We start from the raw sequence: 24,709 nt of genomic DNA, 5'->3' as shown, positions 1-24,709 counted from the left end.
GTCCACGATCTTTTTTTTGTGAGCACTTCGCAACACCTGGCTTTTCCACATGCTTAACACAAGTGTTTGGCAAATCTTGCCAGATAAATCCATGCCTAGGCAAAACTTCATAGGAGCTAAGGGTAGACATAAACATAGACAAGGCATAGACATGTTAAAAATATTTTTTTATGGCCAAAAATTCTTTTTGGTTTTAGAAGTTTACTAAATGTTAATTTCAGTTAAAGTTTAAAACACTTAATTGAACCACTTGAATAACGTTTGAATTACGCCATATTACTAAACAGGGCAAAACAGCGTGTGAGCACAATCCCCAAATAGTACTCATAGGGTGACTTTACAGGTGATTTACAAACATTGTGCTCCTTTTCTAAACATAGTCAGTTAATTTCATTATCAAGTACAAAAAATGGGCTAAATATAGTCTCAATATCGGTGCAATTCTCAGCAAATTGTGTGTTGCAAATCAATTTGTGTACTGATTTAAATATGCTTCTACTTATAATTTACGACTTGAGAAAGGAAGTCCCAGAAATGGAGCAGGATCACTTCCTAAAGTCAGCCCACCTCTTAGATGCAATCTTGCCACTGCACTCTTTGTAAATACAGACAATACCGTTTTTTGTTTGTTTTTTTTACATCAAAACCCAAATTGAGCTGGCCGTTAATATGTTGTACAATTCTACAACAGATATGTATTAAACAATTAAAAACCCCAATTATTTATTTTTAAAGCATACATTTTTTTTGCTGACATTGTAAATCAGAGGTCATGTCTTTGCTCAGGGGAAAGATGGCTCTAAAGGTGAAAAAGGGAGCATTGGATTACCTGGCAATCCTGGAGAACCGGGATTAAGAGGTAAAGATGTAAGTAAATCCTGAGTGGCCGTTACAGCAACTATGAGTTTTGTTTGTATGGTAGGTACAGTGGAGTTCAGATTTAGTTTGATAAACAGGTCTATTCAGAAACAATGGTGTCAGAAAAATGCTAACAGTGTGAAAAATTTAACTAATGGACCAGAAAAAATGTAATTATTTTATCTCTTCCCTTTTGTTCACACGTATATTGTGAATGTTAGCACATTTGGCTAAATATTTCCTACTGCTTAGATTTATTGTTTAATTTGTGTGTAGGGTGCACCTGGAGCTATAGTAGAACCGGGAATGAAGGTAAAGTCTATTTGTTTGTTACGTGACTGTTTTGTTGACCAGCGCTTGGACTTTTAAACATGTTGCTTTTGAAGATTGTTATTTTTAAAATGATTTAACATCCCTATAATCATCCCCAGCGTCACATATTACCTCCACGGAGTCATTTAATTTGTTTTCGCAGGGTGAACAAGGACCAGCTGGAGAGCCTGGTGAAAGAGGAATCAGGGTATTTGTTCAACAGTTGTAAAGTTCAAATAAGAAAAAAGGAAAAACAATACTTCCCACAAAATTTAGAAAGTAACTTCAAAATGTATTTTGACAAAATCTGAAAATGCGACAAACCAGTATGTAGTATACCGAATGTGTAGTTACAATGCTGGCCAGGCTTTAAATCTGACACTTTTATTTGTGAAACATGAGTCAAGGGCTAAATTCTTCCATTTCTTTCTACTTGTTGATCAGGGTCCATTGGGATTACCAGGAAAACCAGGTGACACTGGAGAAAAAGGTGACCCTGGCAAGCCTGGCCCACCTGTAAGTTCTTTGCCATGATAATTAAACTTCAGTCAGCACAACTGTGGTCAAAAGAAGATTGTTGTTTGAAGCTGTCTTACATTACTCATTAAGTGAGAAACAGCATTAAAAGGAAGAGCTGCGGTAAAGATGGGTTGCAAAGGGGCTTGGGGGTATGCAGCAGCTGTGCCCCTGCTGAAGCAGCTGAAACACTTCACTGTGTAGAAGGTGGCGAACTGAACCAGCTGATCTGGGCTTGACTTTGTGGCCTTCCTGAGTTAATGCTATGCTTTATTAAATGTACACTTTTAAGAAGATCCACTTATAGGATCCTCATCTTTCTGCTTAGTATGTGTGTACAGATCAGTAGCTTTATACTGTACTATAACTAACTGTAATAATTCAACTGAAATTGCAAAACTTTAACATTACCTGAGATTTCTTTTCTGTTTTGAAGGGTGCCGATGGCAGAAAAGGTGACAAAGGAGAGGCGGTAAGTTTGTATCCACCATCTCTCCCTCCCTCTCTCTCATCAGTGAACATGTTTGGTTTTTTTCTCCTGGCTGCCTGCCTTCTGATTATTCTTCTGTGTCAGTCACTGTTTCATATCTTCTCAATCTGCTATCCTCCTGTGTCATTCCCTTTTGATAAGTTAAGTAATTAACTTTGTTTTTTGTGTGTTTACCATCCTTCATTGCACCAAACTATTTTTCCTTTGTCTTGCAAATATTGGATTTGTTTAGAACTATGACGTTGTAGATTTTAACTGTGTTTTGTCTGTCTTCTTTTCATTGTGCTGTCATCGTCATAAAGGGAAAGCCTGGACCTCCGGGAACACAAGTAAACAAATCTCTATAATTACTTGATCAGTTCAACCATGTTTGACAGAGGCGCTTGTTAAAGCACAGCTTGTAAAAAGCCTCATTCCTCCATGAGACCTTATGTCTGTTTCCAATCAACTGAAACTGTGTTTGTTAACAATTTAACTGTCATTTTATTCAATCAGACTGGTTCAGACAACATACTGACCAGAGTAATTAAGGTAATTTGAAGAATAGCACATTACAACTTTAAATTCATTCAGTTAAGGAAGAATTAAAGGTTTTTGCCCTTTCCTTCTTATCAGGGCGATCCTGGAGAGCCAGGTCAGCCAGGTTTGCGAGGAGAAATGGGCCCGCCTGGGCCACAAGTGAGTATTTTCACCATATGAAGTAACCAACAGGATGTGATACGCAGTGCAGTGAGAAAGTCTTTTCGACTTCCTGTTTTCTTAATGTTTGCATATTTGTCACATTAACATGTTACAAATCATCAAACCAATTTTAATATAAGATGACCTGAGTAAAAACAAGTCTGTTTTTAAAAGACGATTTTTTTTTTATCAAGGGGAAAAAAAGCTATCCGAACATATATGAAAAAGTTAACTGCCCCCACATTTTTTGAACATTGAGTTCAGTTTCACTAGCCACACCCAGGAGCTCAAAAATCACGCCATGACAACAAACGAAGAGAAACAGGATATCTGATATCTATCGGTCGGGAAAGCCATTTCTAAGTGTTTGGTACTCAAGTGAACCACGACGAGAACCATTATCCACAAATGGAGAAAACTTGTAACAGTGGTGAACCTTCACATGAGAGGCTGGAAACTCAAAATGAAGCGAAGAGCCCATCAACAACTCATCCAGGAGATCACAACTGAACTCAGAACAACATCTAAAGAGCTGCAGCCTTTGCTTTTCTCAGTTAAAGTTCACGATTCAGTGCCAAAAAGAGGACAAAGTCTCGTCTCACATTTGCCAAAAATGTGAGATATTACATTTTTGTAAAATGTAAATATAAATGTAAATATTACCCGATGAGACTAAAGCAGAACCTTTTGGAAGGTTTGAGTACTTTTACATCTGTTGTAAAATCTCACATTAAAGCAACACAGCCGTTCATTAAAAACAACCAACCGACAAACACACCAACAACAAAAATGATGGTGGTAGTGATGGTTAACAGATGTTTTGCTACTTAAGGACCTGGACGCCTTGCTGTAACTGATGGAGCCGTGAATTCTGAGACCAGAAAACCCTAAAGGAGAATGTCCAACCATCAGTTCACACCCTGAAGCTCAAACACGAGGTTTTGCAGTGGCCAAGTCAAAATCTGGGAATAATCAGAACATTTTGGCATTATCCTTGAAATGCATTGTGCCTTTCCTGCTTGAAAATCCTAAAATCTAACTGAATTAAAACAACTGTGGAAAGAAGAGTGGACCAAACTTTCCTTCACAGCGATGTGAAACACTCATTGCCAGTTACGTCAAACTCTTGATCACAGTTCTTGCTTCTAATGTTGGCATAACCAACATTTCTTCATTGGTTTTAGAGGAAACAACTTTTTGACAAGGGGCCAGGTTAGTTTGGATAACTTTTTGGATCTGTTTTTAATCATCGTTTAATAACTGCATTATGTATTTACTCAGGTTATTTTTGTCTAATATTAAAATTTGTTTGATGATCTGAAACATGAAAGTGTGGCAGATATGCAAAAAAGAAGAAACCAGGAAGAGGGCAGTATACAGCACTATATCATTCATGCTAATGACCGTTAATTCTGGTTCTTTTGTACTTATTATTATTTTTTAGAAGTACTAAGCAGCCATTAATTTATGGACAGCCAAAAATTAAGTCCATTAACTTTTACCTTTCAGGACACAAAACTGATCATTAATCTAACTTGGTTAATCTGTTTAAAGGGGCATCCACATAGGAAGTGATCCTAAATTCATTTACGCTATTCTTATCTATTTCTTTTTTTTAAAATCAAAAGTAATATATTTTTCTTGAATGTCTTGAAACATCGTAATGTGTCTGTCCAGGGTCCAGAGGGGAAACCTGGATTACCAGGACAGTCTCTGGTATGCATGTGCATAATTCTAAATTGCACTTACTGTGGTTCTGTTTCTTTTTGTTTAATTACAAAGGTGTGTTTAATGTAACTGTTTGCCTTGCAGGGTGATTCTGGAAGAGATGGATTAGATGGCTTACCAGGAAAACCAGGAATGAAGGTTATAAAAATGTTTTATTGAAATTGCACATTCAAATATTTTGAAAATTTCCATGTAAATGGCATCGCGTGCACTATATTGACAAAAAGTATTAGGCCACAGATCTTCATCTCTGAAATGAGATCTTTTCATTCCCACTGCCACCAAGCCATGCCATATGCCTTTACAAAACTCTGTGTTTTCCTGTAGCAGGGTCTCATTATTGCTGCAGGGCAGTTTTGGAAATTTCTTTAAATAGTATCATTGCAAACATCACATAGACCATGTAAAGTTACAGAGCAGGGGTCATGGAGTGCCAAGGCGCATAGTGCCTAAAGGTCACCAATACTTAATAAAAACTGCGCGCCAGGAGCTTCATGGCATGAGTTTCCATGGCTAGGTGTAATGTGTAAGTGGCCCAGTATATTTGTACATATAGGGTATGCATGTAAGAGTTTGCTCACAAGGTGTCTTATGGTAACCGTAGGGTGACCAGGGACAGAAAGGAGAGCCTGGTCCGGTGAGTGGATGAATTTTTATGGAACTTAAATTCTTGTCATTACCGTATATGGTTTACTGCCCTATTAATATTAGCATAAAACAAGTTATCACTGAGTTACAGTGTATTATCTCACTTAACAAAAAAGAATAATGAAAAGAAAAGCTAAGATGCAGTCATGATTTTCAGTCTTTATGTTCCGTATATCAACTTTATGTGTGCTTATAGACACCTAAGCTTTTAGCATGTCAGCAGCTATTTTGCATTGCTGTGGAGTGTTTTACTGCCTCAGTGATAATTTGTCCAGTTTGTAATAACATTTGTCATTTTAATTTGCTGATATTTGCAAAAGGAGACTTTTTTTTCTATGCTTGTAAACAGAAAGGAGAAAAAGGAGATCAAGGCCGGGTTGGGATTGCTGGGATGCCTGGCTTACCGGGGACTCCTGTGAGTTTCACTCCGGCAAAACCATTATCATCCATTTTTTATACACTTTTAATGGTGACAGTCTATAGTCATTCAAGGCAATATAACAAAATATATTCTTGCGTCAGGTGTGTAATTAGCGGGAGCCACATGTTTATCCACGATAATGATCAATCTCCTTTTTCATTTCCTCTTCTCTACAGGGGAGACCTGGCATTGATGGGAAGAGGGGCCTGCCAGGAAAAGATGTGAGAAACATTTGACAATTATACCACTTTGCTATTAGATATCACCTGGATTACTGTTTTATCCAATTTGCACATTTGTTTGCCGTTTTCTAGCTCTTTTTAGATGAAATTACTTTTTTTTCACAGGGAGAAAGAGGACTCAAAGGAGATGACGGCAAGAAGGTTCTTAGATTTGCTGCAGCAATCAAAACATTTATGAAGCTTTTATTCTCAATTTACTTGTGTTAACTTCACTCTTCATTTCAGGGGGACAAGGGAGATGCGGGTGCTGATGTAAGTATATTCACATTTATGAAGGAAAACACAACTTAGTGATGAAGTTGAGGCTGTAACTGGATGATGCTGTTTGTTTCCTGCAGGGTAAAGATGGTAGTAAGGGTGAACCAGGGCTTCCAGGTTTGCCTGGGAGGCAGGTGCTTGTCACTCCTGAGGTAAACATGATGCAAAATGACTTCATTTTTGGTGACTTGTTTATGACTACACCTGTAATCACCATTGGTTTGACAAATTCCTCATTTATGCTGGGTGTTGATTCAGAAAAACATCACACAGTTTGACTTAATATCCATTTATCCCTTCTCAGGGTGCTACCATTGATGAAATCCGACAAGCATTCCCAATGCCAATGGGTCCTCCAGGACCTACTGTGAGTTTGATGCTTGTGCACATGTTTCTGCATATGTATAGCTTTCTTAAAAAATGGCACATCATCTCTGCTGTTGCATGGCATAATTCACTTGTCGCCTGCATGAAATCTAAGTCATCATGCAGTGATGACTACAGTGCTTATTTTTATTGTGGGCTACAATGAGAACAGATATGGTGAGCTTGATGTCATGCATTGTAGATGCATGTTCAAATGTCCTGCTCCTCTGTTTCTGTGTGTTTAGGGTTCTCCAGGATTGAAGGTAAGGTGGTAATGGTGCTTATATTGAGGCTGAGTTCTTAAAAAAAAACCTTGAAATATAGCCTTGGTTGCTGATTTGTCTTGTTTTGCAGGGTGATAAAGGAGAAAAAGGCCTAAAAGGAGAAAAGGTAATGCTCATTTGACTTATACATCAGAAACATGGAAATGGAAATTACATTATGCTGACTGTATTTATTTTCATGTTTCTGCAGGGTGACGCTGGAGCTCCAGGAAAATCTCTTGAGATGAAGGTTGAATAAAGGATATAATAATTTCTTCTGTGGCATACATGTTCTCATTTTACATTATTAAGTATCTGAACAACGTATTTTCACTCGACTTTAGGACATTGAGACAATGTTTGAAGCCTACGGTATAAAGGTGAGCTCTTTGCACCACATTGTATAAATATGCAATAGTGTAATAAAAGTAGAGTTCAGCTGTCTAAATAAAAGCTTTTTTCAGCTTCCTTTGCTGAAGGCTTTGATTGACAGGTTGCTGCAGGATGGCATAGAGGAGCTGCTTCATGTGCTCAGCAACTCCAAGAAAACAAAAGAAAACACAGAAAGGCACAACTCCAACGTCATCACTGACTACAAAGTACGTAGACTATTTTTAGACTGTATACTGTATGTTTACATTTCTTGTTTCCAATACCTCAAACTTTTCAAAACGACTACTACTGCTATTCATTTTATATTTTCTCGATAGAGTTCGGAGAAATTTGACATCACCAGCAGACCTTTGTCAAAAGCGGACACTTTTGAGGACACTGATGTAGACGGCCAGCCTCCTGAATCTTTCTTTGTTGTACGTAACCTCAGCCTAATCTAAAGAGAATGCTTGGGAACAATAATGAATCTATTAACCTACCACATATTTTAGTGGGTACACCTGTTCGACTTCTCATTAACGCAAATATCTAATCAGCCAATCATATGGCAACGAAACACTGCATGTTCAAGATGATCTACTGAATTCAACATGAGCTTGATTTTGAATGTGTTATGGCTGTTGATGCCAGACGGGCTGGTCTGAGTATTTCAGAAACTGATAATCTGCTGGGAATTTCCTACACAACCATCGACTTACAGAGAAGGGTAAAAAAAAAGGGAAAATATCTAGCGAGCAGCACTTCTGTGAATGAAAAATGGCTTGTCGATGCCAGAGATCCAAGGAGAATGGTCACGTTTTGAGTTGATAGGAAGGCAACAGTAACCCAAATAACCACTTGTTTCAACCAAAGTATGCAGACTAGCATCTCTGAATGCACATCGAAACAGGTACCACTCCTGTCAGCTAAGTATAGGAAACTGTAGGCTACAATTCTCATGGACTCACCACAATTGGAGAAGTGGAGGTTTGAAAAACACTGCCTGAGTCTTTCCTGTGATGTTTCTACTTTGACATTCGGATGATAGGGTCAAAATTTGATGTAAACTGCGTAAAAGCATGGATCCATCCTGTAATCCTGTAATGGTGTGGGGAATATCTTGTAGGCACACTTTAAGGCCCTTAGTACCAACTCAGCATTGTTTAAATGCACAGCCCAACTCAACATTGCTGCTGACCCTTTATGACCATAATGTACCCATCTTCTGATGGCTGATTCAAGAAAGATAACACATCATGCAACAAAGCTCAAATCATCTCACTGTAGCCTACAAATTTGCAGTAATTATGTGTTGTTATCATGTCAGTGTGGTCCAAAATCTCTGAGAACTGTTTGCAGCAGCTTGGCGAGTCCATGCTTCATCGAACAATGTACAGCTCATGTTCTGAATATTTATTGTTCTACTAACAGTCCTTGATATTTATTGTTTAAGGTTCTGTGTAATCTTGAGTTTTTCAGCCATCTCATACCTTTGTGCATTTTATTTGAGCTTGTGTGGCTTTAAATGTTTTCACCATGATCCTGGAGAAATGAAACTGTGTTTGATATAGTTTATCACCAGTTGTCACTAATATGTATTTTTTTTTTACTTCTCTCACTGAAGGACCCTTTAAATGAAACTGCAGAGGATCCAACTTTATGGACCGTCAACACGCTGAATGGAGAACTGGAGCATGACACGATTGAGACCAATTTAAAGGAGACAGTAGACAGTACTGGAACTTCCTTTAAAGTTAATCTGACTGTAGTCAATTCTACTTCCAATTATACAATGACCAATGAGGTAAGGCTGTCACATTTCATATTTAGGCACTTTTAGATGGAAGAAAGACAGAGTGTAAACTTTCAGTGCCATTTTTCTTTTTTATATTTTCTATTATTCCCTTTATTTAAAGAAATAAAATGCAAATAAACTTCATAATAATTCCTAAAAAAGTCATAAAAGTAATTAATATATATCTAACATTCACATAATATTTCATAAAATGCTTTGTAAACTCTAATGATGTACATGTCATACTTTAAAAATCTAAACAATCCTACATTACAAAATATTGGTGTTATTTATATTCGGATTGCATTTAAAGTTAAAATTTGTCTGTAAGATGTTTTCAGGGTTACCTCAATCTGTAATGGAGACTGTTCTCCTCACTCAGGAGGACTCACTGAAGAAGAATTCAGGACAAAAGAAGAAGAACAGGGAACGTGGGAAAGTAAAGCTACCATAACTGTCTTATTGAGGGTTGGGTTTTAGATAGAGGATGGAAAATGGGATACATCTCCATCAGTTTACAATGAATGCATATTACCAAAGGACCATACAGGTGTTTGATGTTTTAGCTTATCTCTTCTACTTAGCATACACATCAGCTTTTACTAAATGGATGCTTCTGTTTTGATGTTTATGCTAATTTTAAGTGATTTGGACTCTCAGTTGTGATATTACTGCACAGTAATGTAGATTTGGGAAAGTGCACTTGTAGCACCAGTGAAACAGGGAATCTAAATATGGAAAATTCTTTAACGTTTACATTTTATTGAGAATGATGTGAGTTTTATTCATGAAAGGCATGAAAGAAGTTAATATGAGTCACGTCTAGGGTGCCACAAAAATACCTGAAAGCTGATATTTGTGTCTCTGTTATCAACTGATAATGTGTTCTTTAAATATGCATTGATTATAGTTTGAAGAATCCCTTAAAATATATTTGTCACTAGTGGTTAGTATACACTGCCCAGCCAAAATAAAGTTGCAAAGTCTAATATTTTGTTGGATCCACGTTTATCTTTGATGACAGCATTGCCAAGATATTGTTTCGATAAGCTTATGCAGCGTTATGTGTTGTCGTTCAGCGTTGCATTAATTTTTCTCTAAGATCTTGGATTCAGTCTTCCCCAGCACATCCCAGAAATTCTCAGTGGGGTTAAGTTCTTGACTCTGTGGTGGTCAGTTCATGTGTAAAATAATGTCTCATGTGCCCTGAGCCGCTCTTTAACAATCTGAGCCCGATGATTCCTGACACTGATATCTTAGAGCAGCGGTTCCCAATCGTTTTTGTACCATCGACCAGTTTAACACTGGACAATTTTTCAGTCACTGTATATTATACCAAGCGAATGTGGAGGGTGTGAATCTCGCGATGAACCTCTTAATTTAAGTATGATTCTTAATCTCTTTCTTTCTTTTGTTTGGCATTCTGAGATCCCTCTGGTGACTCATCTTTGGCTCTTTCTTCCTGTTCAAAGAAGTTCTCCAGTGACATTTGTTTTTGGGTCACTGGGTTTTCAGACTTTGTGATGCATGGAAAAAGATTTAAGTGCAAGAGTAAGGTTTGGGTGAAAGTGTCATTTTTTGGAAAAATAAAATACCCGAAACTCTATCTATCCATCCATCCATCCATCCATCCATTCATTCTCTGCCGCTTATAACTTTCAGGGTCACGAAGGGGGGGAGGAAGCCAGAGTACTGGAGAGAACAAATTTATTCTTTCTTTGGAGCCCAGTGCAAAATAGTCCTCGGCCTGGTGATCTGGACCTCAGTTTTGGAATATCCCTGGGATAAGTTCATTCTTTCGGCACATAATGGTGGTCAACCATGATCTGACCAAGTGAAGCAACCCAAGGTCAAAAGGAAATGTTCTTACTTTGACTATGATTTGATTTCACCAATCGATCTCCAATTCTCTCACTGATCGCATTACGTCCTCGAAGATGATGTCACACCACTATCCTTTTAATAATGTGTTAGTTAAGTTATTTTTAAAAGTTTCACCTGTCTCCTTAGTTGTTTTCTTTCTCGACGCAGGTCTTTTCCCCGACTGTGGGAAATCATCACGTCTTCTGCTTTGACAAGCTACTCACTGCATCAGTTAGGGTTAAATAAACTCTTGCCATTCATCATATGAGCCTTAGTTTAATCCATGTTTTGCGGGGGATGCAGTGTATATGTGTCTATATATATTTAAATCACATGCGTAGTGTATCATATTTTAAAATGCCAGATCTAGCAAATATGATTCAAATTAAAACTCATATTTGCAAATTACTATTTCATTAAATTTTATAAAAATTGTCACAAGGTTAAAAAAAACACAAATTTTGAGTTTTCTAGTAATTATCTCATGGTTCAGTCTTTAAAGGGATATACACATAAATCGGATGGGCTGAAATATAAAACATCAGGTATGGTCCTATAAATACCATAAACAGCTCTAAACTGTTTGGTAAAACTAGATTTCATGTTTTTTTAATCATCCTAATTTAACGGGATTTTTATTCATTTTTGATAAACATTAATTACTCATTTCCCTAAACTTATCAGCTGCAGTTTAGAACTTGATCATCAACAACTTCTGAAATATGGGAAACCTTCATCTTTTCTCTCTCTGATTGTGAACTTCTCAACCAGGGCAAAGGAAATAAAGGACGACATAGGAGGCAGAGACAACGCTTGGTAAATGTCCTTGAACAACAGATCAGAATAAACCCAGAAACGTTACTTCACTTCAGCCCCAACTAAATTAAAATGTCTAACCTTGCAAAATACAAACATAACTTTATAAAAAAAAGATTTAATGAAACATAATCCTAAATTAAAAGATTGTGAATATAAACACACTGAATGAACCACGTTTTGCACCCACAATATGCCTCATTTAACTAAAAGCATGCATTGATCCTGATGTCCATCTGCTTCTCACTGTAATATTAACAGATTACATTTGCTTGCTCGTTGATGTGTTCCAGTTATTCCAGTTATTCACACGTGATAAATAATGCTGTGCCACAATTCCTTCCTGTTATAATTGCTATTTCCTTTTTATCCTAAGACAAGTGAAGAGGCCAGGCAAGACGAAGAAGACGAGTTTTATAACGGCGAGGATTACAGTTATGAATACGAGGTAGGCAGCTGCAATAATAAATCAGTAATTGATGCACCGTTGGAAGCTTAATTTTAATGTGATGCTGATGATGTGGGGTTGTTCCTCATTTAGAGAATTGTGAGCGCCTTCTTGTTAACAGCCCTGCCAAACTCATCATCCAGTCACCTGCATTTTTTTTTTTTTTTTTTCTTTTTTTCTTCGTAGCAGTATCTCTGGAGACTGAATTATATCTGCGCCCACACAAATGCTGCAGAGATCTGATTAATGACACACCCACTACCTAATCTTAATTATTACGAATAAATTAGTTTGTCATTACAGCCCACTTCATCCGCTCTCCACATCATCTACCGTGGGCTTGAGTGTTTAAAAGTTATGACGAGATTTTTTATTTTATTTTTTCAAAATAGGAAGAACTCACCACAATTGACCCCTTAATCCCTCGGGACTTCGGGGAAAACAGACAGGTAAATATTCTCTCATCTGTTTCAGCTGGACTGGGTACAAATGTTATGATTCATTTTTAATGTGACATGTGTTCAATTTCTTTAACATGCGCAGCTTGAAGTCCAAACAGATGAATTTCCCCATCCAGTGGATGATAAGGTGATCATTTGTAGCCCAATAGCTAACTAAAAGTAATAAACATTTCTGTTTTACCTGAACAATAATACATTTGTGTTGCTTTTGATTTGTAAGGAACAATTGCCCACACCCAGTCCTGCCCAGGTCGAGACCTTAAGTCAACCTATAACAGTCTTCTCAGACAGAGAAACGGATGCACAGGTGAAACAAATGTTGTGCTATCTTTGGTATTTATCTTTTGATCATTTTTATTCATTCAAGCACAAAACAAGTCAGGGACCTCTGCCAGGTTCCACTAAGAGTGAAATTACAGAGGGAAGTGTTTTAATTGTATGGACACGCAGTTCTTTATTATAAAGCAGAAAGAGAAGAAATCACCCACTGAGTGCCAACATAAAGTCAGTGCACAGCTACCTGCTGTGCTTCACCTTGCACATTCTTCACCATTTCTCCAGCTTTGCACCTACTATATGGGAGAAAGAAGGATCAGCAGACTAGGTGTTTTTCTCCACCTAGTTGGTGTCGCTACCCTCAACCATCCTGCCCCACCTCTCCCTCCTACAACTGATCCAACATACCAAACCCTCCCACCACACTGTCATTATCCACATATGTCGTATGATAATGAAAAAAGCCTAAAGTCCAGATAACTGGTGCTCACATGACATAAGAATGCCCTGGACAAACAATAAACCCAGGTAGTTCAGTCAGTATAGGCAAAAGAGCCTGAGCCGCATGTTGCATGGACATTTTAGGGATGACTGAGGCTCTTCTGGTAAAAGGGTTTGTGTTCAGCTCCTCTGCAGTTTGCATATTAAAGTGTTGTTATATTCTGAGTGTACTCTGGATGTGTGATAGTGTGAAAAAAGTCCCAATTTTTAGCATTGAGTTTAACAGTAGCTATCCAATCTTCTTTCAATAAACAGAAACTGACATCACAGAGCAACTTTCAATACTTTTACTTATAATAAAACAAAACATTGAAACCTGCTAGCTTCATATTTTAATGGCAGATAAGTGCAAACTTTCAGAGTAATGACAAAAAAACTCACTTTTTAAAAAAACGTTGTAAAATTTACCAATATGCTGGGGGGTTTGCATTCAGACTTGTGTACTTATTTGTCCCCTCCTAGGTTATCTTGCCAACCACAGAGTCACCCTCTCGACCCTCTGATGATATAGAGAAGGTATTCCTGAGCAGCTCGGTGCTCATGAGAAATATAGGGCATTGTTTACTTTTTCTTTCTTTGTATTTTGCTTGACTTTCCAAGTGACATTTTAACTTTAAAATTCTGATGTGTCTTTTCAGTCTACACCTCCTTCGGCAACAGAAGAACCAGATCAGGTGGAGTTTTCATTTTAAGTTCTACAGGCTTCCGTCTTAAAGATCTTTGCATGCCTTGGACTGAAAAACTTTATTTGCACTTATGCACAAGGGTCCTGAAATTGATCTGCAAGTGCTTGAATAAAACAGCGAATGGGCTTAACTGCAGTTGTCAATAAATAAACCATAAGCAGCACTTTCATCATTTTCAAGACCCCTTTCTTTCTTCTGCTTTTGATGAAAATTTCACCAGTGCAAAATAATGCAAGTGTTTGTTTAAGGCTGATGTGAATACATGACCAAACATGACCAAAGCATGAGCGGCATACTTTTAGCATGATTTCTCTAAAGCTTGTCTGAATGCAAATGAGCAGAAAATATAGTCCAGCTGTTCATGAATGATTTACTGAGAAAAGAAATCCAGAGAGTTACTTTTAATACTTTCTCTCTCTCGTTTTTTTAAACAGGAAATCTCTTAATTCCCGAGAGACTGAGACTATAGAGTCTTAATCATTCATAAGAAAGCACTACACGGAGAGTGCGAATAAACTGTGAACCGTTTTCTCTGGTGATGAACCCTGAACAACGTCGTTTCATGAGGGGGGACTTCTTTCCGCACAGAGACAATGTCACTCACCAAAAAATACCGTATACATTACCAGAGTGTTTTTCTCTTGTTGTGGCTCATAGAAAATTAGGCACCTGAAAACTGTCCTCGTATGTAGGTTGTGTTTTTTTAAGCTTGGTCAGTGTAAAAACCAGTGTAGCTTTACTTACCTGCCAGAAACTCCTAATTTATTTATGACAAGTATTTTTCAGTAAATAAAATAGAAGTAAGCTTTCTTCAACATGACAACAATTTGCATACATACTTCAGGAAATACAGACATTTTATTTATTAAAACATGGAAATACTAAGGGTTTCTTACTTTACCATACCCTGTGAATACCATAGATAATATTTAGAATCTAGTTTTACTATAAACACATATGTAGCCAGATCAAACACTTGTTACGCTGGTGAAATTTATCTTTATAATTATATTGTCTGTGTTTAACCTCTCTGTGCATGTGTGCTTAAGTAAAAGTGACTTTCTAAACAACTCTGTGTCTTCCTCCTTTTTTCTCATCGTACAGTACTCCACAAAAGTCTTGAGCCACCCCTGATTTCTTTATATTTTGCTTCCAAGGAGCCAGACTTTCTTCTCATATTTAAAAGTCCTCTTGAGCAATAGTTCTCATGGCTTTCTGAAGTTTCTTGTGAAGGTTTTCTTTGGACATTGACTGCTTTTTCACTCATTTTTAGTGTAGTCTTGTACCTTAATATGCATTTTTGTTTGTTAAGCTACTTCACGCTGAACTGTTAATTATCCAAGCATAAAATAGCACCGAACTCAAGAGGTGAGCCAGCGTTGTATCTTGAATTTGACAAAATTTGAATATACATAAAATGATAATTCCCGAAGATGTTTTAGTTAAAAACCTGCATATCTTTGCAGTGCAGGGTGTTCTGAAAGAATCTGAGAAACCAGACAAGAAACACACACACACACACACACACACACACACACACACACACACACACACACAAACTATGCAGTAGATGTCTGTATCTGAAAGTCGTGTCCTTAAGAATCAGGAAAAATCCAGCAAAGACACCTGGTCGTTCAGTTGATCCATCTGTTGAACTTAGAACTTTTTATTGTCATTGTACAGTTGCTTGCACAATGAAATTATGTAACAAGACCACAAGGTGTCAAAGTAAAAGACAATATGCAGATATATAAGACAAACTACAGGAACACTATCCATCCATCTGCTTATCCTTTTTTCAGGGTCGCGGGAGCCTATCCCAGCTGTCTTAGGGCACCCTGGACAGGTCGCCACACTGTCACAGAGCTAACGTATAGAAACAGACAACCATTTGCCCTCACATTCACACCAATGGGAATTTAGAGTTTTCAATTAACCTAATCCCACATCTTTGGACTGTGAGAGGAAGCCAGAGGATCGGGGGAGAACTTGCAAACTCTACACAGAAAGACTGCAGACCGATGGAGAAATTGAATTCAGGACCTTCTTGCTGTGAGGCCACGGTGCTAACCACTGTGCTGCCCTACTATGTACACTAGAGTGCAATAAATAATAAGTAAGGGTGGAAGGGCTATGGAAATTGCAGATCTGCCAAAATATTGCACAAGGGGAAAAAAAGACACATTAACATAATAAATACAGAAAAGCAGCAACAGAATGCTAGTATGATTAAAGAATTGGTTCCGTGGAAGTAAATAAGTAGTTCAGAATAACAAAGAAAGCAGTGAGTATATCTGAAGGGGGCACCCAGATTTGAACTGGGGACCTCTTGATCTGCAGTCAAATGCTCTACCACTGAGCTATACCCCCACCGATACCTGAAGCCTCATCAGAAAGAAGCCATTCTTAAGGGAGGATGGCAAAGAACTGGACTGAAAACCAGTGACAACAGGTCTGATTAAGAGATGAAACAAACTTTAGAATTTTTGGTAAGTAATCATCATTATCTGTGGAGGAGGTCAGGAAAGCAGTACAACAGTGAATATCTACAGCCATCTGTAAAACATGGTGGAGGCTCTGTCATGGTTTAGGGTTGCATTTCAGCCACTGGTGACCTTGTCCGATTTTGATCCACTATGCAATAACATCAGAAGGAAAGTTTCTGATTGGCAAACAGTCATGATTGTCCTTCCCAGAGCCCAGACCTGTTGAAGACAGTAAATATTCAAAGAAGAGCTTTGAATGCTCTTCCAGAAGCCTGGACAATTTCTGGCTGTGTTAAAAAATAAAGATGATAATAGCAAATGGACTTTCACCCTTTTAAGAATTGTACAAACTGAAAACACAATGTCAGATGCTGTGTTTTTGTGTATGCCTGCACATGTTTGTTTCCCATTTTCCTCAAACAATATAAAGAAATTAGAGGTGGCTCAGCACTTACAAAGTATATAAACATCAATCATCATAAATGATTTGCTAAATTTGCTTATGAAGGCTCTGTGGGAGATGGAAGTGCCTCAACCTGAAATCAGGGTGAAAAGAGGAACATTTTGGCCTGACTCCATGGTAAGCATCACCTGTTTTTGTAGAAGACTAATGAATGATTTTTTTTTTTTTTTAAATCATGAAGTAAAATCTGTATGTTTCAGGCGTTCATGCCAGGTGCCCCAGGAGGACGAAATCGGTTTAAGAAGGCACAGCAAGTACTAATTTTCATCTGATAGTTCCATGTTTTAAAAAATTTAAATCAATTTGCATCTAAAAAAAGTGTTGCTTTGTACTCATTTAAATTACAGCACATCTCCTCTGGAGCTCAGGGTTACAAAATCTGGAGCGTAAGTCTGTTTTCAACAGTAGAGGTCAAGTGTTTATCCAAATCCAGATGGATAGATGACTTACAAATACGCTGATTTGTGTTTTTAGAAGGATGAAAAAGAAAATCCAGGCCTTCAGACACACAGCCGGAGTGAGAGACAAGAAGCACGAGAGAGATGGAGATACATCGATACAGAGACAGAGGTTCCCACAGAAACAATAGGTGGAGGAGAGGAAGAGACAAAAGCGGAAGTGGAAGATTGGGGAATGGAAAAAGAGAAAGAGTTAATGCCTGATTTAAAACCAGTCCTTGATCCAGTCTATGAGGAGGAGGAGAGAAGTGGAGACAATGACTGGGAGACAGAGGAAGGTGTAGATCAAGAGAAGGAAGAAGAGAAGGAGGACTTGGAGATGGAGAGAGAGAGGGATAGGCTGGAGATGGAGAGAGAAAGACAGGAACTGGAGAAAGAGAGGGAGGCCGAGCAGGAGAGGGAAAAAATGGAAAGCGAAAGAGAACTGGAGCGGCAGAGGGAGGAATGGGAGAGGATGAGGGAGGAGATAGAGAGGAGGAGAGAGGGAAATTACGATGAAGAAGCTGGACTGCCGTACCCATATTCCCCGGGGTATTATTTACTGAAGGTAAGGGCAAAAGAGTAAAATGTAAACATGTTACACTTTTCTTGAAATGTTCGATGACTGTTTTACAAATGAGCTGTTTATAGACATGATGATGATCACTGACTGTCTTTTTTGTGCAACAGGGACAGCCAGGTGAAAATGGAAAACCAGGACAAAAGGTGACAAGATTTTGAATGTTATGATAAAACTTTATTGAAAAGATTAAAAAGGGGATAAAGCCATCAAAATTTGCAACAGGTGGCTCAAGCCTTGCAAGAAAAAAAATAGTATTATTTAGCTGTTAAGAGTCATTGATCCATCACGTTTGCCGCAGTTGCTAGCTAGTTTATGCCTCTAAAATTTGTTAGCTGTGTGTGACTGATATTCTTCCATCCTAGTGATAAATATTGCCCAACATCAACCTTGAACCAACCCTTTGAAATAAAAGATATCTATGCTGAAATGACCGAGTCGCTGATACTTTCCCACTGATTTCAAGCATTATTTTTATTATCATCTTAAGATCACAAAGCAAGAATGACACATGTCCCCACATGAAATGTTCCACCAGTTCATAAAAATATCATGGATGCTCCCCCTCCTCCCAACACTGCATCTGTAAATGACATCAGAGCTCAGGGAGAGCTTCCCTCCCGTCTCGCCTGTCACTGAATCTGGTTGAGTCCAGGGCTTTGATGTCCCTCCTGCTCTATTTCTGTATGACTTTGAGACAGTAGATTAAAGCAGACATTAATAATTCCCCTTGTTAAACATGCTGACAAATCCTGTTTTTTTTTTTATTTCAAATTCCTCCGAGTTAGTTTATTTTGGCACATGAAAAGGATGTGTCACGGTGCACTCCGTTATTGTAACTCATTTCTATGCACTCTTCAGGGCGAAATTGGTGAAAAGGGACAGAAGGTAAATATATAAAGATTTAACTTTGCTTTTTAAATTTTAATGATGGTGACTGCGCAGATGTGTTCATCTGTTTTGTTATTTTTAGGGGGAGCCGGGCATCGGTCACAGAGGGCCAGAGGGTCAGGCTGGTCCTCCTGGACAGAAGGTAAAATTTCTATTTCTCTGCTCATCCCTTATGGGGACTTTAAAGACTGATTTTAATGTTATTAGACTGACTGTCAGAACTGTTTCAAGTGTGCTAACGTAATAAATAACATAAGTGTTTAATCAACTAGCCTTTTAACCTTTTAATATCATAAACTGCATTAGCTGATAGCTGTCATCCAGATATGGGGGGGGGGGGGGGGGGGGTTACTGATGGTTACTGGTCTGTACACCAGTTGAACTAAAAATCTTAATACATTTATTTGACCACCTGTCATAAAAACATAAAAATACTAATCTTTTAGAAATTTATTTAAAAAATGTTATTACATTATTAGATTATTATATCGTTATTTATTTTTTAAACATAACTTAAAAAACTAATATTTTATATGGCCTCCATTAGTCTTGATAACAGCTTGCATTCTTGATGCCATTGTTTTTATGTACTTGTCCCTTTTTTCGTTGAGTTCCAAATAGTTTCCAGGTGTTAATACGGACTTTGAATGTCTTTGTCTTTGAATCTGCTAGATTATGTCTCGTCTTATGTGTCTAAGAGACCACATCTAGCATCATGAAGTACTTTAATGTGGACTCATTCCCTTTCAGTGAGCATTTTACCAGTTTAAACTGAAGTAAAGAATTTCAAAATGAATTGTTTTAATGAATGAAATGAAATGTTTTAATATCCAAATTTGAGCCGGCATGCTGGACATTCAAGCACTAAATGATTTTTCTGTTTAGAAATGGTAAATGGCCTGCATTTGTATAGCGCTTTACTCAGTCCTTAAGGACCCCAAAGCGCTTCACACTACATTCAGTCATTCACCCATTCACACACACATTCACACACTGGTGATGGCAAGCTACACTGTAACTACAGCTGCCCTGGGGCGCACTGACAGAGGCGAGGCTGACCTCTGACCACCACCAGTAGGCAAACATGGGGTCAGTATCTTGCCCAAGGATATTTGGCATGCAGCCAGGAGGCAGCCTGGGATCGAACCACCGACCTTCTGATTAGTGCAACTAATGAACTGCAATTTGTCATCTTAATCAGAAAAATAATGATGTTCTTTACTATTTTTCATGTTTTTTTGTAAAACAGTACATTTGAAAATTGGACAACAACAATAATTATATTTTAGCATTCAAAATATCATTTTGATTAAAGAGTTTGTGAATAATGGTGGATTAAGCATTACAAAAACATAACAAGTGGATTTAGTAATTGCCAATAGTTTTAATTTAGGTTAGCATAGACCTTATAATGGTGGGCTGTGAAATACATTTAAGAGCTCTCTCTCCATATATATATATATATATATATATATATACACACATACATATACACACACACACATGTCCTAGTAAATTAATTAGCCCCCACAGACTTCCATAGCATTCACTTTGAATGACTTCAATTCACATCACACTTTTAATTTGGAGCATTTAATTGACTCAGTGACTCATTCAAAATTATGTTTGAGCTTTTAATTTGATAAAGGCAAGAAGGACCTTACTTCAAAGCAATTATTCAAAAGTAATAGAAAAGCTGAATAACAACATTACAAGAGACAAGTGACCTCTGATGATGTGCTCATCTTCAAACACTGAATTTTTTCTCTTTTTTTCCTGTATCCTTATTTTCTGCCATGGTGTTGCCTCAGGGTGAGCCCGGCGAGCCAGGTCCTCCAGGTGCTCAGGGCATTCAGGGAATCCCTGGCAATCCAAGCATCCAGGGCCCCACAGGTCTTAGGGGTCTTCCAGGGGACCCAGGAGAGGCAGGTAGAGAGGTATGTCACCATACATTATCTTACAATGACCCTTAAACTCTTTTGAATGCCAATACAATATAATAAATGAAATGATCTAACAAATGAAATAATCTTCGAGAGAAGATTCATTCTCACAAAGATTCGAGAGAATCTTCGTGAGAATGAATTAATAAGAAGAGGTATAGACAGAGAAGGTTATAAGTATTACCTCACTGCTTAAATAATAATGATGAGGTATGATGTTTGTGTTGATATTAGGGCAGCCGAGGTAAAAGAGGGAAGAATGGCTCCCCAGGATCTCCTGGACCTCGAGGACCGCCAGGACCTCATGTATAGAAAACTTAACATATCATTTCTGTCTTTTAGGTTGTTTATTTCTATGCCAACCTTCTACGCTAAAAATCACTGCTTGTTACAATTTTGTTTTTCATTTTATACTTTTGTTTCTCTCTGTTTTATTGCTGGCTGAAAATGAGTCCAATTTCTTTTCGTACCACCTGATAGGGTATTCCTGGCATACCTGGAGAAAAAGGAGAAAAGGTAAGTACTAATATTATGCACAGTTGTGTAAGCCAAACTTAAAGGATGGTGTTATTGTTATTTTAACATAAATCTATTTGCCTCATACTACAATTAAGCAGTTTTTGCCACTTCAGAAATGATCATTTTCCCTTCTTCATTTTACCAGGGTGACAGTATACCAGGTGAACCTGGTGAGAGAGGCGTAGTTGGCCTCCCAGGTAAAAGGGTAAGTTCCTTTTTACATATTTGACATTTGGTGACTATGTTGTTGGTGATGTTTAGACCAGACAGGAACTGTAGTTTTTAATCTTTTTATAATAACAAAAAATCAGCGTTGCCATGTTTGCTTATGCAGGAAAATGTTTCTTTTCAGGGTGACAAGGGCTCTCCAGGTGTTAAAGGAGCTCCTGGGCCCATAGTAAGCAACTTTTCAAAACCACACAATTGAGCATGAAGTTTTATATAAAACCCTTAGTGACATAGAAAAATACACTATCTTTCACCCTTCTTATAAAAACAGGGTCTTAAAGGACTGAGTGGGAGCAAAGGTGAAAAGGTGAGCTGTTGCCATGACTGATGAATCAGTGACGTTTCTTGTTTTCATCTTTTTTAAATCAATTTTCTGAATTTTTTTTTATTAGACGTCTTAGATTACAGCTAATGAGACTTTAATATAGAAAATTACATATATTTTATATTTAAAGGACTATACCACCAAGTGCAAACTGAAAACTCTGTGTTGCACTTCATGCAAACGGCACTCAGGCTATGCTGCGTCCAGCTTACCAGGCTCTGAAATACAGTGAACTGAAATTGCTGTCGTGTTGCTTGAAGCGCCTCAAAACTATGTGACACAGTAGAGTCAAAAAATATTATTTAAGTTGATGTGCATCTTTGTTTCTTATCGGCACTAACACTGTTAACAATGTATAATTACAGCAAGAGACACACAGTGTGCATATTAGGACAATGTTTCCATTCATGCATCCATCACTGTTGACTGCAGGGAGGATAGATGGACTCAGTTTATCTGCGACATAAGCATGTTGTAATAGAACAAGATAGCGAGCATATATATTTGCATAAGTACTAGCTGCTTTTATCTGTGCAACCAAAGCAGTGAAATGAGTGACTGGATGTTTTTCTATTTACCCTGAGGATTTCTGTTAAACGAGTGCATGAAGCATGAAGCTGCTATAATTCTCAGGTGCCCGAACATCAATAAACAGCTGCTTGCGATTTATTTTTACTTGCACATGACTCACTGACATTAAGATGTGAATATTCTGCTCTATTACAGGCACATTTATGTTGCAATTGTAATTTCCCGTTTGTTTTTAAGTATCAGTGGGTACAGGCTGTGTTAAAAGTGGTGTCACTTGTTGGTCAGCCTGCATTCATATTTGTTTGTCTTCTCAGACAGTGTCGTAACTAAAGTTTTGCTGGATGATTTTATTATCTATGATGGTCATGTCAAAAACCAATAAAATCTCATCATGTTGTGCAGAACTAGCGTTCAACATATTTTATACTAGAACTACTACAATGTGCGTGCATTTTTCTTGTATTGAAATTGAAATCATCTTTTTTGAAAGTGGATTTAAAAATCAAGTTTTGTTTTCTTTTAGGGAGATCGTGGATCACCTGGAGTCAAAGGAGAAAGGGTATAATGAGTTTGTCTTGCTCTGTGGTTAAACACATTGAAAAAATGTGTGTCAAACAAGACATATGTAAGATTTACAGCTTTATACAAAGGTTAAAGTTCCAGTAATACTCATAATATAGATTTTTTCTTGTGCCTTTAAATCATAAATCATTTGTTTGCGGAATGCAAACAAATAATCAAAGAATAAAGTTGTTCTTTAAATTACAGCTGTTGTTGGAACTTAATCCTTATTCCTTGTGAGAGTAACCTCTTCTGACTTTACAGCTTTGTATTTACTGTATCTGTGGATATACTGTCATATTAAAATTAAAGTACACCCTCTTTCAGTTCAAAGGTTTTATGTATACATAGATAGGCTTTATGTGTGTGGCTCCATACTGTAGTCGTTTACACATTTGTTAAACAATGCAAAAGATCCTCAGTACAGGACCAGGAGGAAACACAAATCCCATGGGGGCTGCATCGGGATGCCCATTGGGTGTAAAAATGTGCCAAATCATAATACACAGAGCCATCTCCTGCAGCATTCCCTGTGAATAAAAGAGCAGACAAAGAAACTTAGAAACTTAAAAATAATTAGTTCCTCAGCAGCTCTTAATATTATGTAAATACAATTTCAGATGAACAGCAACACTTGAAATGTTACACTGTACCATTATTTATTTAACATATATTAACACATACTAAGCCAGACTGCAAAAGTAGTATGGGAAAAACCAACTATATTTGTTGAAGAACAGCTCTATTAATGTGCTGGCACAGCATTTGAGTCATGGTGAGGTCTGGATTTTGACAGAGCCATTGCAACACCTTGATTCTTTGCTTTGTCAGCACTTCTGTTGTAGATTTGCTGCTGTGCTTGGGATCATTGGCCTGGTGTATGACCCAGTTTTGGCCAACTGGGCAGCTGTTGGACAGATGGCCTCACAGTTGAATCTAGCCTATTTCTAGTCTATCTCTATTTGGTATACAACAGAGTTCATGGTTGACTCAATGACTGCAAGATACCTAGGTCCTGTAACTGTAAAACAATCCCAAATCCTTACCCCACCACCACCGTGCTTGACATGAATATGATGTTTTTGTGCTGAAGGCTGAAACTAAAAGAGGGTGTTCTTTATTTTTGAATGAGCTGTATTTACATTAGTTTCATACTGAGTGTACAACTGAATTCCTTTCTGCAGGGCAGTGTGCTTCAAATCCAAGGACCTCGTGGCTATAAGGGTTCCAAAGGACAGCCAGTGAGATCCCACTGACTTTTTTTCTATTACTCATTCCACTAAAATGAGTTTCAGTACAAAACATATTGAAACAACTCAAGCCATCTAACACATACACAATAAAAAGAGCTGAAAATATAAACTGTAAGCTTAAAAAAATGTGTGAAATTACACAAAAAAGCTTAATAAATTAGCATTGAAGAAGTGTGCGGGCATTTTGTTTCAGGGTGAGCGAGGTTCACCTGGTTTTGACGGGGATAAAGGAGAAAAAGGCGAGGACGGTCCTCCTGGGGTCAAGGTAATGAATTCAGATACAACGTTGTTTAGAGTTTGGAAAAGTTTGCAGGTTACAGAGTGTAGTACCAATCATGTCTTGCTTAAAAACATCTAAAATCTAACTAATTAAATGTTTTTAAAAGGGTGTAAAAGGTAATGCGGGTATAAAAGGTGCAATGGGAAGATTTGGAGCACGGGGCCCGGTAGGACAAAAAGTAAGTAAGTTAGGCATCAACATTAGTTCAAAC

At 37.7% G+C, this 24,709-nt stretch overlaps 1 protein-coding gene and 1 non-coding gene across 2 annotated transcripts in view; one reads left to right on the top strand and one right to left on the bottom strand.

Annotated features, from left to right (window-relative positions):
• col7a1l (collagen type VII alpha 1-like) overlaps window positions 1-24,709 on the top strand; it is a 76,852-nt gene that overhangs the window by 33,291 nt on the left and 18,852 nt on the right. Inside the window, exons 48-96 of the mRNA XM_026146767.1 lie at window positions 787-867; window positions 1,135-1,170; window positions 1,334-1,378; window positions 1,615-1,686; window positions 2,123-2,158; window positions 2,479-2,505; window positions 2,672-2,707; window positions 2,792-2,854; window positions 4,535-4,573; window positions 4,670-4,723; window positions 5,190-5,222; window positions 5,583-5,648; window positions 5,831-5,875; window positions 6,002-6,037; window positions 6,122-6,148; window positions 6,235-6,306; window positions 6,459-6,521; window positions 6,766-6,783; window positions 6,875-6,910; window positions 6,995-7,033; window positions 7,128-7,163; window positions 7,248-7,382; window positions 7,494-7,592; window positions 8,780-8,959; window positions 9,282-9,389; window positions 11,585-11,629; window positions 12,006-12,077; window positions 12,470-12,526; window positions 12,621-12,665; window positions 12,759-12,845; window positions 13,778-13,831; window positions 13,954-13,989; window positions 16,996-17,067; window positions 17,151-17,204; window positions 17,298-17,336; window positions 17,425-17,955; window positions 18,078-18,113; window positions 18,829-18,855; window positions 18,941-19,000; window positions 20,670-20,795; window positions 21,036-21,107; window positions 21,282-21,317; window positions 21,466-21,525; window positions 21,673-21,717; window positions 21,820-21,855; window positions 22,928-22,963; window positions 24,150-24,206; window positions 24,412-24,483; window positions 24,605-24,676. Of these exons, the coding sequence (XP_026002552.1) occupies window positions 787-867; window positions 1,135-1,170; window positions 1,334-1,378; window positions 1,615-1,686; window positions 2,123-2,158; window positions 2,479-2,505; window positions 2,672-2,707; window positions 2,792-2,854; window positions 4,535-4,573; window positions 4,670-4,723; window positions 5,190-5,222; window positions 5,583-5,648; window positions 5,831-5,875; window positions 6,002-6,037; window positions 6,122-6,148; window positions 6,235-6,306; window positions 6,459-6,521; window positions 6,766-6,783; window positions 6,875-6,910; window positions 6,995-7,033; window positions 7,128-7,163; window positions 7,248-7,382; window positions 7,494-7,592; window positions 8,780-8,959; window positions 9,282-9,389; window positions 11,585-11,629; window positions 12,006-12,077; window positions 12,470-12,526; window positions 12,621-12,665; window positions 12,759-12,845; window positions 13,778-13,831; window positions 13,954-13,989; window positions 16,996-17,067; window positions 17,151-17,204; window positions 17,298-17,336; window positions 17,425-17,955; window positions 18,078-18,113; window positions 18,829-18,855; window positions 18,941-19,000; window positions 20,670-20,795; window positions 21,036-21,107; window positions 21,282-21,317; window positions 21,466-21,525; window positions 21,673-21,717; window positions 21,820-21,855; window positions 22,928-22,963; window positions 24,150-24,206; window positions 24,412-24,483; window positions 24,605-24,676 (3,309 nt within the window). The remainder of the gene's footprint in view (window positions 1-786; window positions 868-1,134; window positions 1,171-1,333; window positions 1,379-1,614; window positions 1,687-2,122; window positions 2,159-2,478; window positions 2,506-2,671; window positions 2,708-2,791; window positions 2,855-4,534; window positions 4,574-4,669; window positions 4,724-5,189; window positions 5,223-5,582; window positions 5,649-5,830; window positions 5,876-6,001; window positions 6,038-6,121; window positions 6,149-6,234; window positions 6,307-6,458; window positions 6,522-6,765; window positions 6,784-6,874; window positions 6,911-6,994; window positions 7,034-7,127; window positions 7,164-7,247; window positions 7,383-7,493; window positions 7,593-8,779; window positions 8,960-9,281; window positions 9,390-11,584; window positions 11,630-12,005; window positions 12,078-12,469; window positions 12,527-12,620; window positions 12,666-12,758; window positions 12,846-13,777; window positions 13,832-13,953; window positions 13,990-16,995; window positions 17,068-17,150; window positions 17,205-17,297; window positions 17,337-17,424; window positions 17,956-18,077; window positions 18,114-18,828; window positions 18,856-18,940; window positions 19,001-20,669; window positions 20,796-21,035; window positions 21,108-21,281; window positions 21,318-21,465; window positions 21,526-21,672; window positions 21,718-21,819; window positions 21,856-22,927; window positions 22,964-24,149; window positions 24,207-24,411; window positions 24,484-24,604; window positions 24,677-24,709) is intronic.
• Window positions 16,300-16,371, bottom strand: trnac-gca (transfer RNA cysteine (anticodon GCA)). Its single transcript has one exon. It is a non-coding gene; the product is annotated as a tRNA-Cys (tRNA).

Source organism: Astatotilapia calliptera, chromosome 17 (genome assembly GCF_900246225.1).
Source record: "Astatotilapia calliptera chromosome 17, fAstCal1.2, whole genome shotgun sequence".
In the NCBI taxonomy this organism is placed as follows: domain Eukaryota; kingdom Metazoa; phylum Chordata; class Actinopteri; order Cichliformes; family Cichlidae; genus Astatotilapia; species Astatotilapia calliptera.
The sequence above is the reverse complement of the archived record's forward strand: the minus strand, read 5'-3'. Positions and strand labels throughout refer to the sequence as shown.